Source organism: Platalea leucorodia (assembly GCF_965183815.1).
Source record: "Platalea leucorodia genome assembly, chromosome: 7".
NCBI classification, from domain to species: Eukaryota; Metazoa; Chordata; class Aves; order Pelecaniformes; family Threskiornithidae; genus Platalea; species Platalea leucorodia.
In genome coordinates, this window is record NC_138829.1 from 72,761,507 (window position 1) to 72,776,144 (window position 14,638).

At 52.9% G+C, this 14,638-nt stretch overlaps 1 protein-coding gene across 1 annotated transcript in view; it reads right to left on the reverse strand.

Moving 5' to 3' along the window:
• CCDC9B (coiled-coil domain containing 9B) overlaps nt 1-10,458 on the reverse strand; it is a gene marked incomplete at both ends in the record, with an annotated part of 41,554 nt that extends 31,096 nt beyond the window's left edge. The window contains 5 exons of the mRNA XM_082318631.1: nt 1,862-2,026; nt 2,422-2,484; nt 3,255-3,359; nt 4,979-5,092; nt 10,438-10,458. Coding sequence (XP_082174757.1) covers nt 1,862-2,026; nt 2,422-2,484; nt 3,255-3,359; nt 4,979-5,092; nt 10,438-10,458 — 468 coding nt within the window. The remainder of the gene's footprint in view (nt 1-1,861; nt 2,027-2,421; nt 2,485-3,254; nt 3,360-4,978; nt 5,093-10,437) is intronic.
• Between the last annotated feature and the right edge of the window lie 4,180 nt (nt 10,459-14,638).

Genomic DNA, 14,638 nt, shown 5'->3' on the forward strand with positions numbered 1-14,638 from the left:
TGAGGATGGTTAGATTTCTATGTACCCTCTATTCTAAGAAAAAACAGAATTTTTCCCCTTACATCAGGAGGTGGTTTGTTTGTGCTGGAATGAGATTTCATTTGAAGGGGATGTTCGTGCTACCGGTAATCTATCTGCAACAAAGGAAATGAGAGGCCTCAGTCCCTTTCTCCTGAAAAATCCTTCTGAAAGGTGCATTATTTCCTAAACGATTCAGTTCCTTCAAGGTAACATATAATGACTTTACAATGGCACGGTGATTGCGGCCTATTTCTTCATGGGAAGAAAGGGTAACTAGGTCACGGAGAAACAGAAATGAAAAGGCATTCGAGGCACAAAATCAGAAAAATATTTCCAAGGTGCCTCAGAGGGAGAAATGTCTCTCTGCCTTTTGTTTACAGCCAAGGTTTTCAGCACTCCTATCCCAAAGCACCAGGGTAGCAGGAAGGGTGGGGCTTCCCTTCGTTACCCTGGGGAATGTCTTTGGCTTGGACGTCAGTTCAGAAAAGCCCGCTCTCATTTTGTGGCCCAAGCACGTTGCTGTGCCTAAAAGGGGGCCCGCGGGAGCACCATTTGCTGCCACTGTTTCCTTTTCCCAGTGCTGCCGTGACGGAGACAGGAGCTGACCTTGTCCGCCCCGATGTCTCAGCGAGGCGCAGGGCCGGCTGAGGCTTTCTGTCTCCTTCACATCGGCACGCTCTGCACAAAGGGGCTGTGCTCACCTGGGTGCTGCGTCTCCCATTGTCTCACTGGTGTCTCCTTAGTCGTAATCAATAAATAGATAAGATAGATTACCTCTTGTATTCTTTTGGAACACACTCAACAGCAAGAAATACCACCTGCAGCAATAATCTCCCTCCAGAGACTCACTAACTGGAGAGCTTCCCTCAGGTCCCGTACAGGCGCACGCAGATACTACATTTTCCCAAAGTGGCACTGCTGATCATTGTTCCTATTTATCTCAGTGGTCCAACTCCCTAACTCCAGTGAGAACAAGAGCAGTCCCCTGAGATGTACTCCAAGTGAAGAAAATAAGAGCATGAAGCTCATCAGGCACGTACTTCCCTGGACGTGCTGCCAATACTAACTGCCAAAGTTCTATCAAACCGTTCTTGGCAAAGAAGTCCCGACATGCCGAAGCTGCCATTAGGATCATTATATCTAGATGCACAGACTCCACAAGGGACGGGGTAGCACCCAGGAGGGGATGTTTTGGGATTTAAAAAATGAAGTAGCGTTTTCAATTACTTTTGCCTTTTTGCACAATTTTTAATTAAGTCTGCAAGTACTGGGTCACATTTTCTGCCCATCACATTGGCAGCTGCAACAGATACTCATGTCACTCTGTTTTTTCTTCTGCATTTAGGACTTTCTGGAACACAGCGACAGGGAGAAATGATGCTGTTTTTACCACCAAACATCACTGCCTCCCTGGGAATAGCTGGGGAGTAACGCAGCTAAATTTGTCCGAGCTCCCATTTATTTCCATCCCCTTTCTAGGCACAGCGACGCAGTTTATCAAACCCGCCAGTGGCCCAGGAGGGCAGTGAGGTGACTGATCTCCCAGAAAGGGAACTGGCTACGCGTGGCTGGATGGTGCCACTGGGAGGTTTAGCAAGGCCTGGGGGCCGATTCCTGTGAATCAGACATGGGGAGGAAAGTGCGTGGCAACTCGAGATGAAGACTGAGGCTGTGCTGAAGGACTGAGAAACGAGAGAAAAGGAGCGGGGAGGGAACTATTCCCTACGGAGATGAGACACCGGGGGACATGCCGAGCAGGAAGCTCAAGTGAGAGGCAGAACAGAAGCCCCTTTGTAAGTCAAGAGGCTGCAGTGTAGGAGGAATCATCATCCCTGCTCACCTTGGCTTTGTTGTCCATGGTAACAGCCAGCTGCATCCTCTTCCCCATCCTGAATGTGAACATATGATCTGCTTCCTCCTCCTCCTCCTCTTCCTCGCTGCCAATGCCGAACCCAGGGCTCACAGGGCAGGGGCTCCCCCATTTCTCGCTCACCACCCTTTTGTCCTGGAAAACGAATCACTTCTGTTAGCAAATGCAGGCCCCTCGGCTCACCAGTGCGATTCCCTTCCCCAAACACACCTGCACACAAGCAGGGAGGCCAGCTACAGAAAAGGCAGGCCTTGCCCTGAGGAAGCTTTCTGTGCCCGGCGCGGTGCCGTGACATTCCTAGGGAACAAGGGGCTCGTTGTCTGCTCAGCAGCAAAACCCACAATTACAGTGGGTCTGGAAAATCCTTTGCACTTACAAATCTGACATTTCAGACTAAAATGCCAGAGTTATAGGAAACAAATGTCATCCTCATCTCTTTCTGCAGCACTCTGAGTTAGATCGGGAAAGCCTAAGTCCTGATGGAGATGGCCTTGGAAGCCAAGTGGATGGCTCCTGAGGGTGGTGCTCACCATTGAGAGGGCTGGGCTATCTTGTCCAGAGTGTTCAGTCTGGGTAATTGCATCTTTCAGGTCCTGTATGAGAGAAAAATGTGTGCAACAGCGCACCTCCGGAGAAAAGCAAGGGCCGGGGCATGGTTGAGAAGTGAGCAATGCACTAGCCTGGATCTAACAACCCAGGAGTGCCGACTGCATGGGAGGAGGGTGGGCTGGCTCGGCAAGCTCTGCGCTGGCTCGCCAGAGGGCTTCGCCCAGGGTCACAGCAGGACGAGCCGGGTGGTTTACCAAGCCCCACGCTGCCAGGAGGGGTGGACAGGGCTTGTCAGACACAGATTTGGTCCACCTAGGAAGGAAGCCTGGGACTTGCAGCATTTGCCCCAGTTGTGGGAAGCCCCAGAGCAACCAAGGGCTACTTGCTTTGCTCACTCACAAAGCCTAAGGCAACCAGGACTTTGCCCAGCCTACAGGCATCCTCAGAGGCATTCCTTACGCCTCCGATGACACACACCCCCCCTGATATGTTCTGCCTATGTATTTGCAGCGCTGTTGACACCTGGGACCCATCCAGAGCCAAGCGTGCCTGTTCACGCATTCATTCATTTGCCTGTTAATTCTGCATGCTTGGGTACAGGTGCCTGCACATGGCTGGAAATTTATGTGGATCAGCTAAAATCACTTTGAGCACACATTCTGCAGAGTTTTTACATCCTTTTGTGAGGGCTTAGGAGCTACGTCCTACACCTGAAAGAGCTTTGCTGTGGAGGCTATCTCTTTCAGAACTGTCACTTTGCTGAGGCAGGACTGGAGTGAGAGCTGGCCAGTGGTGAAGGAGAGGCAGTACTTACATTGTGAGCCTTGGTGATGGTAATAGTGAGTCCATCTTGCTTGGGTCTCCTGGAGGTAACAGCCATTCCCTCCTGCTCAGCTCGCTTTTTGTCCTCTTCTATTTCCTGAAACACATATATATCCTTATCATCAGCCTGTACGTGGATGTCTACAGATGCTGTCCATTTTCCTGTTTAGGATTTCTCCTAAATGGACCCACCTCCACCTCTAAGAGGGACTGGACCAACTTGTGTCCCATCCGTGTGCCCTTGGCAGGGGTCACAGGCAGCTGTGACTTGCATTACCTGTCCCCGTGCCACCGGCACCTTAGCAAATCTCTTGTTGATTCAGGGTGCCCACTGTAGTCTCAGCACATGCAATGGGAAGCAAGCACAGAGTACAGGGGGCCCTTCCTGACAGGCAGGGAAGATGATCAGTTTGAGGTTTGGGAAAAATTGGGTATAGGACATGCGTAGAGGCTGGAAGACACACCAGGTCTGCAGAAAGGGCGGGCCATGCACAGGAGCCATGGTTGCTATGCCAGTCTGGGGCCAGGGCATCATCTCTGGGATGATGGCTGAGATCTGGCTGTCTACTAGGCAGCTGCTTCTAGAAGGCAAGTGGTGGTGGAAGGTGGGTAGCATTTCATATGGGAGTAAGAGTTCCTCTCCCCCAGCCGCTTGTGGCATTCAACCTTTCCCATAGCTTCCCACTATGTACCATTTTTTGCTGCCACCAGAAAAGGTCCAAAATGGCTCCTATGGTATCAAAGGAAATGTATTCTAAGCAAGACCCAGCCCAGAGCGCCACTCAGTCTCTCAGCTCTGGATCCACGACATGAAGTGTGCTCTGGGTTTTCAGGTTTTCAGCATGGCTCTTTGTCAAACTCGAGGCTGCCCACCCAGCTGGCAAATGTTAAAGAGCCCCTCGAGCCAAGTGGCCTTGGGCACAGGCAGGAGAATATCCCAGACAAGCCAAGGGGGACCCTTCTGCCAGGAGTACCCTCAGGCTGTCCTACTCTGTACTGCCGTAGGCACACACCCGTGGAGAAGGGTAAGCAAATCCACAGAGAGAGCTCCAGGTTACCACAATGTCACCCAAACCAGCTCATACAAGCCAGGCTGGATATCTCCCGCAGGCCACTGGGTAGACTCTCTTGGTCAAGGCAGGATCAAAAAACCAGGGGTGTAGCTGGAATACTTCCTGCTAACTCAGAGGCTAAGGCTGCAGTAACCAGCAGGCTGCTAAAGCCTTCATTTGCCTTCATCTTCCTTTTTTTCATGGAAACTCTTTTGGACACCTGGGCGCTCCACAGGTGGGACTGGCCAGCGAAGAGCTTCAACCCATAGCACTGCGCTGGTAGGGAACATAAACCTATCAAACGTCTTGAGGATGCAACCTCCTATGCGTCCAAGAGGATAAGCATGAGGCACTGGGAAGGACAGATGGGGAAAAAGTCAGGGGAATATGAGGTGAAGGGGTGGGAAAGGTGTGATGCACATAGATAGAGGAAGATGGTAGGGCAAGAGGAGATGCTGCAGCAGCAAGGCAGGCATCAGCGAGCCTGCTTTCCAATCCAATTCAGCAGCTGAAGGCAGAGCTCTGCCCACCTGCTCCAAACGCTTTCCGATGTGAAAATGTTATCTATATGACAAAGTCACTCCAACACCGCTGACCATTTTCTTTACACTATGAGTTGAGGACTCCAAACAGACCTGGAGAAGGTCAGAACCTGCAGACTCACCTGGTATCTTCGTATGAGCGCTTCATTCTTTTTCCGCAAAGCCAAGATTTTCTTATCAAGTTCAACATCTTTCTGCTCTTTCTTCCTTAACACTGCATCATCCACAGCAGCATCCTGAAAACAGAAGGAGCAAAGCTCTTCACAGTCATCACACCAACAGGATGAAACCTGCTCCTTCTGTTTGGACAGGGTGGGAAGTGAGAGAGTCTTTCCCCAACATTTCTCCCCTTGGTCCTCCATTTAAAAGAATACTGTATCTTGTAAATTGACTTTTTCCTGACAGAATTGACCTTTTCTTTTTTTACATTTTTTGTTCAGCAATGAGGTACTTTTAGAGCAAAAAGCTGATGTCCCACTTTGATGGCTGTTGGTAGGCTCCAGAGTTAAGACCCTGCTTAGCTGCATGCAGTCAATGACACCTCTCCCCACTGCTGGTTCAGGTGTTCTCAGGCACATCAGTTCCCCTCCATTTACATTCAGAGAGCACCTTGGTTACCACAGGGGATAACGAATCGGATTTTTTAAATTCTAGTGACAGCAGCGTCTAGTGAAAATTAATGCTGATGAGTATCAACTCACTGCAGCAAGCTGATCCATGTCGTCTCAACTCTGCCTGGTGTTTGCACGAAGAGCAAGGTGGCAAGGCTGAGATCTCCAAGGCACTACGGGTCTATTTTTAAACAGTGTTTTTGTGCTCTCCTTATCAGCTTGGCATCTGCATGCTGCAGAGATCTCATATTCCCTCTCCTTCACTCACACAGAGAGCTGGGTAAGAAGAACTGAGACTGAGGAGGAGAGGAAAGGAACCCCAAATCTCCGAGGAGGCATTGCACGCCTGGATACTTATTTTGCTGACATCGCAACTCTAACCGCCAATGGGCTACCCCCAGCCTGCCACCTTTGCCATGTGGCCCTCTGCAATAAATCTGCCGCAGGAGCACTGCGGCAAATCCAGCTGCCGTGCACGATGCATATTGCCCACCGCGCTGGGGAAGTTTGGAGGAATCAATAAGCAAATGTAATGAAACCATCAGCCATCTCGCTATGACTAGATGTTGCTCCTGCAGGTGCCTTGGTTGTGTCCCTATGAAGCTGAAAGAGCCAGCGTGTGGCGGAAGGGCATATTGATGGTCCCCAAGGGCTGGCAAAGAGGTTCCTGTGTGCCAACGTCCTCTGGGGCCAGCACTGCCTCTCTGTGGCTCTGGCATTGCACATGACCATCCTGGCCCCATCCTCGCCCTGGACCTGTTGAGGTCTCTGGGGCTGGTATTGGACCCTGCTCCAGGGCACCTCAGCCCCAGCCCTACTCCCGGGGCAGGGAGAGGGATCTGCCCGGGGGAAAGCTGCACCCCACCTTCAGCTCCAGCCTCGGAAGCTTTCCCAGCCCCAGCCCGGTGCTAACCTGACAGCCACTACAAGCCTGGTCCTAAAACCACCCCAGTTGCATGGGTATACTGGGCATAACTGGTGAGGTTTCGGTAGTGGGACGAAGGCTGCGGGGTGCCCTGTGAGGGAGGAGGCCACAGACTGCCCCCAGCCGGCTCCCTCGTGGGCCTCCCGCCAAAACTCAGCCAATCAGGGGAGTCCGCGGGGCCTCTGAGCCAATCAGGGGAGCCCGTGGCGCCCCTGAGCCATCGGAGGAGCGAGGCGCCTCTGCACCCTTCAGGGCAGGCAATGGCGCCTCTGTGGAAACCTGTTTAAGAGAAGAGGGGGAAGGAGGCCAGAGCAGGAGGAGGTCAAGAAGAAAAAGGCCCTGCTGGGAGGAGGAGGAGAGAGGCCCGCCCGAGTGGGGACCCTTGAGGGGCTGCTGCCGGCGGGGCTGCCCCCAGGCGCTGACCCCATCGCCGACGCTGCCCTCGCCTCGCCGAAGGGACGGGGTGCCCTGTGCTGATGGGGACGAAGAACAAAAAAACGTCGGGAGAGTGGTGCCGGGAGGGAAGCAGGGGTGTTTTTCCTAAGAGTGTGTTTGTTTGGTTTTATTTTTCTTTAAAACCAGAATCAGTCGTTAATAGATGGTTAATTGACAAATAAAATTGATTAAAATTCCCCAAAATAGTAAAGTGCTTTTGCTTGTGACACATGGGCAAGGCATGTATTTTGCCCGTCCGTTTTGCTTCCTATCAAATTCCTCACGAAAGCACCAAGACCCTCAAGCCAGCTGCTGGTTTCCCCGTTTTCACGGGAGCGAATCGCCGCCGCATCCCTGCGTGTCGGCATTTCTGCTGCCCTCGCTTCTTCAGGGCTGACGGCTCCCGGCTGTGCCCCAGAAGCATCCTCCACTGCAAGCTCTGCAGCGTTCAAGGCCGGGAAGAGCTTCTGCACACAGGCAGGAGGGGTTTTTCCTTCATTAATCATGACATAGCAGGTGTGACCTCCTTCAGGGAAGGCTACGTCAGGGGCCAGCCGCGGCAGCTGGGGACACGGGATCTGGGTCTGCCACCCGCCGTGCCCCGGGTGCCTTCCTGCCGGCAGCGAGGCGGGCAGCGTGCCTGCCCAGGGTCCCGCCTCGAGCGGTAGCCAAGGGGCTTGCAAAGCCCTTCTCCTGGGAGGGCAGGGTTTCTCCTGGAGACCTCCGTTGACTTTTGCCTGGTCCTAATGCAGTCAGCAGAGGAAACGCTGGAGCAGCGCAGGTCTGGAGGGGTGCTGCCTAACACAGCAATTCTGAAACTGAGCAAACACGCAGTGAGAAGCCCAAGGCTTAAAGGCAAAGAGTAAAACCACAGATGCTATAGCCCGGGGGAGGGAAAGCCTTCGACTCTGCTCCATCTTCCCAGCTACGTTTGTGAACTCTACCCAGTACCAGGCAGGGGCTCCAGCCTCCCGAAGATGTGTGTGTTTATAGTGTGAGAATGCACCGAAAGAGGCAGAAATTAAGGCGCTGTGAACCTGACCCGGGGTTTTGTGGCATGTCGCATCTTGCCCGGGCGGAACATCCCACCTATCTGAAAGCACAGGTTTTTAGACGAGCTGTAGGAATCACCTCCTTAACATGGGAAGGTTTTCAGCTACCTGGGAGATGGACACCAAGTAAGAATGTGGGCACGTTTCATGAGCTGGCCCTTCAGAAAATAATCCTAGGTAGCGCGTGGGAATTCAGCCAGGGGTTAACATCACTGCCCTTCCAAAAGTGTCACAGGCCTCCCAGGAACCAGGCTGCAAATCAGCCGCTGCGTGCATGGCCAGCGCTCGCCTTCCAAGGAAGGGATCCAGCTGCTGAATCACCGCACATCCCTGCAATGCTAGGTCTTCCTTTCAAGGGCTTTACATGAAAAAAGCCCAAAGCCAACTACTTTTCAGCTCTGATCAAGCAGATTTGTGCTCAATCTGCAAAGAATAGGGCCACAGATGGGGGGAGAAATCTGCCTAGGTAATGTTCTTTGGAGAAAAGGGACTAAAGGTTGAAAATGCGACACCATCGCAGAGGAGGTGTGCTGGATGTCAGAAACCAGAGAGGGGAAGGGCAGGAGAACCGGTTTGCTAAAGCAGACCTCAGATCCTGCACAAGCGCATCGTCACTCGTATCCCCACGGAGGGGTATTTTATCAGTGCTGATTTAAGGGCCCTTGCCGAGGGCCGCTCTGCCAGGACACAGGCACGCATTTGTGTTCAGGTGGAACAACGGGGACATTTAAACCGCCTCCACACATTCTTCTGCTGGACAATGGGATTTTGTCAAGGTCTGTGGGAGAATGAAACACACTTTTCCATTGCCATCAATCATCTGGGTACGCGACAGGTGAGTATATTGTATATGTGGGTGGATACACTTTCATAGCCATTTTGCAAGGCTGATTAAAGCTGAATTCAGTGTTTACCTGAACAGAAGCTGTTCTCTGAGCGCTAAATTGCCAGGTTCGCCATTTGTGAGTGCTGGGGTGTTGGCTGCTCGAGGGTGGGATCAAAGTGGTGCATGCCCTCAAACACACCCCTTTCATCTCCAAATTCCTTTGAAGGAGGACTGACAGAGCTGCCGGCTCAGGACGAATTTAAAAATTCCTGCAGAGATTACATTTGTGCTCTTCTCTTTTCAAAGGCAAAAGATGGAAAAGACCTGTCAGGCCGTTCTCCCTCTCCGCGCGAGACTGCACATTTGTCAGCATTTTGTCTACATTGCAACACAGCGAGTGCCGGGGGGAGGGGGGTCTTTCCATTTCCAGCTGGAAACAGGTCCCTGGAAGGAAAGTTTTGCTGGTATTCAGCACTTCTCCTCCCCTTTATTAATGAAACCACTAACGTATTTCTCTCTGCACGATCTGTTTTGCCAAGTGCTGGGGAGCTGCGGAGGAGAGGTGGTCCCCTGCCCGCGCACCCCGGGGCCGCAGAGCAGCCCCGCTGCGCGCAGAAGCGCCGAGCGGCGTTTCGAGCCCACGCACCGGCTCGCAGGGGCTCACCCATTGTATGGTTAAGCCAAGTCAGCATTTGCTCGTCAGCCGCTGCTCTGAGCCAGCCGATAACAGGGGGACGTGCCCTCTCCTCCGCTTCTGGAACGAATCCGCCGCCCCAGCCCGGGCTGAAGCTGATGCTCGGGGTGAAAAGTGGCTACCCCGTGCCCTCCCCAGAGCAAAGCTCTTCCGGGGAGCCAAGGTGCCCTTATGACACAGCACCGGGAGAGTTATAAATGGCTTTGGCAGAACAAACGTGCGATGGCTTTGAATCAGAAAGCAGCCGAGCCCGATGCCTCCTAGATAGCAAGGCAGAGCAATGAAGCCGCAGAACGGGAGGCCTCTTTCTATCTCAAATAAAAATGTCACAAAAAGGAGAAATGGAAAGCGAGCCGCTTCGTGCTTCAATTAAATGACGACATCTCGTTCTGTCATACCCCCCACTCCTAAGTGGCACACACACTTGCTACGCAGCTCATCGGGGGCTGGAGGGACGCCTCGCTCCAGACTGTCTCTGCGTGCAGTGTTTTCCCGCATACTTCTATGATCGCCTGCTTCTACAGCGAGAGCCCTCGGAGGCGGCAGGGTTGGAAAAGCGAGAAAGACAGAAGGTGGGGGGGGAGGGAAGAGGCGAGAGGAGCGGGGCCCTTAGCTAACACTCTTCTGCGCAAGCAAATGCATCCGCTCTTTTTAAGAAATATCCTCTGGCTTGACAGCTGCAGCTGAAACCCTTCCCGGGATAGGCAACATTCAGCACTGCCTGGGTTTCTGTTTGTTGTCTGCCCCGGTCTCCCACCCTCCCAGGGGGCACATTGTCCCGAGCCAGCCACCGCAACCTGCCCCGGCGATGGACACGCAAACCCTGGCACCCAAAATCCCCCCCCGGCACCCCCCCGATGCGGCACGGCTTGTTTGCTCCCCTTGCCTGCTGGCAGCCAGGCGAGGGAAAAAAAAACAAAGCGACAACCACCGAACGGCCACCCTGAAGGAGGCGAGTGCAAGTCATTTCGTGGCCTTTTTGGGTGAGGGACCCCACCGCCCCGCGCCCCTCCCAGGCCCCACAAAGGCAGCACTCACAGCTCGGTGCATGTTGGACATCGGCGGCGAAGCCCGGCGGATTCCAGAGCAGAGCTAAAAGAGGAGAGCCATCAGACGGCCTTTCTCAGCACTGGTTGCACAGCATACAAGATCATGTTTTGATTACAAAAGCCTCGTCTGGGCTCCCAGCCAAGAGCACTGGCTGCCTAATATACCAAGCACAGACAGGGTTTTGAGTGCCTGTGTCCTCCTCTCCAATCTCACTCTCTTTTTAAAAGAAACACTCCCCCTTTTCCCCCCTCCTGACTCCTTTTAACTTCCTGATGCCACAAGCCCTCGTTCAAAGTGGGAAAAGCCGGGCGAACAATGAAAAATGGATCAGGCAAACAGCTTGACTTCACTTCGTGGCCATTCATGGGGTCGTGTTATTTGTTATGCATGGCTAGTTGCATGCCTGGCGGGGAATCAGGAAAATATCTGGGGTCCTCAATATCTTGTCAGTGCGACTATGTGCATGAGCCTTCATGGGAAAACAAGTGCGGGATTTGCCTTTTTCTGTTTAATTTCAGTATTCTCTGGGAATGATTTCACCGCTTTTAAAATGTGCCTTTCTTTCAGGGAGGGAGCAGAAGCGATGCTGTGGGGTGGGCATTACCAGCCAGCAGCATGACTAGCAGAAAGCACACAGTCAAAGGAGAGGGCCCCCCAGTAAGTCTGAAAGCTGCCAAAATGAAGAGTCATAAATAGAGAAAACGGGCACAAATTTGAGAAAACAGGCAGCATTCATCTGCTGCGGTCTCATGTTGCCACCCTTGAACCCTTATCTCAGCCCCGTGTCCTGGCTGTGTGCTGTGCCCCCCCTCAACGCCGACTGGCTGCCCTTTCCCTCGGCCTCCAAGGGACCCAGATCAGGAAAGAGGCAAACAGGAGATGGAAGCACACAGGGGAATATTTTATTGCCCAAGGACTGATGCACACCCCAGCCTTCTTGAGGGCCCTGCTATGTTCGTACGTTGTAGCATTAAAAAAGGAGGAGGTCTGCTGCTCGTACCTATCCCCTCTAAAACCTTTGAGCAGGTCAACCGTTCACAAAACCCAAGAAGTTCAACCCGAAATCCAGCATGGTTCAAGGGGAGCTTTCAAAAGACTCTGAAGAACTCTGAATTTGGCCCCTCCTCTGCATATAACTAGCTATTGGAGATCAGGGCTAAGGCAGTAAAAGAGCTGGAAGCACGGCTCAGTAAAAGCGCTTAGAGGGAAAGACTGACCCATATTAATTAGTAGCTACTCAAATGATGAAAGGAAATTGAAAACATTTCCCAGGCAGTGCCTCCATATTCAGGCTTGATGAAGAAAACGAAGACTCTGCTGTGGATGGAAAATTGGGAAAAAGACACAAGAGCTTCGCTAGAGCCCAAGTGTTTGGCAAGAGGTTTGTGATGGACAAGGCTGTGCTGGAGGTGCGGAGCCACGCGAGGCTGTGCCTTGCCCTGGGAACACAGGGGAGCTGGGAGGATGGTGCTGCCTTGGGTTTCCAAGCCGGCCCAGTCCCTTGTGAGGGTTGAGCGATGGCCCGTTCTTGGCTGGGCTGGTGGCCGGGAGGACAAGGTCAGCCCTAGCAGATGCTGCTGGGCTGAGTCAGGGAGTCGATGTTCATGGAAACACTTTTTCCAGTGCTGGCGCATTATCCCGTTTGTAGGGTGGCCGTGTTCCTGGGCTGGAGGAGTCTGCACACACTGCTAACACCCGCGTCCGGGTTAACACAGAGACCCGCACCATTATCCCAGGTTCTTTGCACAGTGCAGGGTAAGCACCCTGTGCAGAGGGGTCCGTTGTGCTCCCCATGGATCACAGTAGCCAAGGGACTGTGTCATGCCCAAGCTGTCAAGGCTTAAGCTAAGTGCTCGCAAGGAATTTCTACAGACCTCAAAGTCGTGGCATCCTAGGTCTCTGCTGTTATCGATGGTGTGGCCAAGCTCTTCCAGCAATGAGCAATGCCATGAGCAGGCATGAAGAGCCCCAAAATATCTTTGCCTTTGCTAATGGCTCTGGAGAGCTGCAGTTCCCTCCAGGGCAGCGTCGGGTACTCCACTGCCCTCAACACAAAGAGCTGACATTTCTCAGCTGTCCTTTACCATGTCTGAGTGGCATAAATGACAAGCACCTACTTCTGCATTGTCATCTGAGACTGATGAGAAGATGAAAGCTCGGTTAATGCTGTGGACACAGAAACCCGGGGCAAAAGGGCCCAGTCAAGGGAGCAGCATCTGCAGCTTCAGCAGTGGAGCAGAACAGGTTGGTCTGGGGACCTCTTTGTGCTCTTGGGACTCTCACAGGACGTAGAAAGCAGAATCTTATAAATATGCTGAGATTTATGGGGTTATATACATGCACATATGTTTGCTTATACCTGGCGTCATGGCCAGAAAGGATTGCAACACCACCAAGGCTGTCCTCAACTTGAGGGCTTGCTCTAAACTGTCAAAAACTCTGATTTGCTCTTAAGTGCAGCGTCATTCCCGAGATTAGCACTGCCTTCCCACAGGGTCCGTGCCTGCCTCAGGGTAAGGGCCCTCCAGGACCATCATCCTGGCACCAGGGAGCACCAACACCCAGACGCCTGCCACTTGGGAAGGAGAGGAGCCAAGCTGGTCCCCAGTCTCCTGCTCCAGTGAGAAGGGCATGTTGGCTGCGTGACATTTCGGGGGTCCTGCAGGACCTCAGGACATGCTGAATCCTTTTCACACGAGCAGCCCTGCCTCGGTGGCTGAAGCACATCGATGCTGCTCTCTCAGGCAGTTGGTGGCAGCTATTTCCCAGCATGCAGCAACTTGAGAGAGTACTTCAGACAGCGAGTGTATATTACCTCCATGTGCGACAGGAAGGGCGTTTGGAGAAACCAGCTTAATTAATCACCCAGGAATTTGTCCACCACCCCCAGAGTTAATCCCTTTATTCTTCTGAAATCACCAGAAGACCTTTAATAAGCAGGATGGCCTGATTCTGGGCTCTTTATTGTGCTCTGGCTGCTGCGGACTGGCTTGTGCCACCTCTGAAGCCTACTCCGCGCAGAGGCGTGGGGTGTACCCAGCGTCGATACCCCAGGTTGGCTCTGAGGTTTCTGCTTCATGGAAAGGGGATGTATCAGCTCTTGCTAACTATTGGCAGCCCCTGAAGGAGCAGTCCCAGGAGCGGACAGCAGCTTGCCTTCAGGAAAGCCTGAAAGCTGGAGGAATCAAGAGGACATAAGGGGGTTTTTGCAGCGTTGCCCTGCCGGGGCTGAGCTCCGCAGAGGCTCGGCTGACCTCCCTGAAGCACAGCCTCCGGCTGCCTACTTGGAGCCCCTGCTCTCCACTCAGGGCAAAGTTTGCTGGAGATTTTTCTGGGGCAAAGGAAGGAAACCAGAGCAATGACGTGTCCATTTTGTGCTCGTGACGGTGAAATAGTCCCTTTCTCTAGCTGCGTGCTGCAAAGCCTCTCCCTGACCAGTTTCAGCACAAAGAACCATCTCTGATAAGAGTCCACAATCTCCCTGCTCCAGAACAGCATTCAGCAGCTGGCAGAAAGTATTTCCCTACATTTTGACAGGAAGGCTATTTGTTTCTTCTCTGTCTCTCTGCCTTACACAAAGGCTGAAGGAAAGAGTCTGATCCCTCAATAACCCAAACCTGACTGCCCCGAGAAGCATTCCTGGCATCCCTTCATCAGCCTTGCTGCCCGCAGGAACCACCTTGGCTTGAAACCCTCCTTCCTTTTCCTTCTGCTCTCTGTGAAAGTCCTCCAGAGCCGCTCAGTCCCATGCTGCCACTTTTCCCAAGTGCACTTCACCCATCTTCATCTTGGCTCCTCTCCCTTTTTTGCATGACCGCTATTTAGTCAACAGATGGCACTCGGGAACTGCTGGGAGAAGCTGGGAGCCAGCTGCCAAAAAGCCCACCGTAGAAGGAGCTTGAAGTCTGGCTGTTTTGGGAGGCTGCTTTTCTATCGTGTATCGCGACTGCAGATAAGCCGCACGGCCGAGTCTCAGAGGCGCTCCTGCACGCTGCCGTACGCAGCAATGAACTGACGATCACGCTGCCCGAGGCTCCTGGGCAGAGCTAGCAACCCCTCGCCAGGCCCGTTGGATAGAGGGAGGGATGGGAACACGCAGTGTATCAAAGAAGAGCTTCCCGGCAGCCTGGAGGCATCTTTCACATCAACCGCAGAGCAAACTTCCCTGCAATAAGCAAACTCCTCCTTT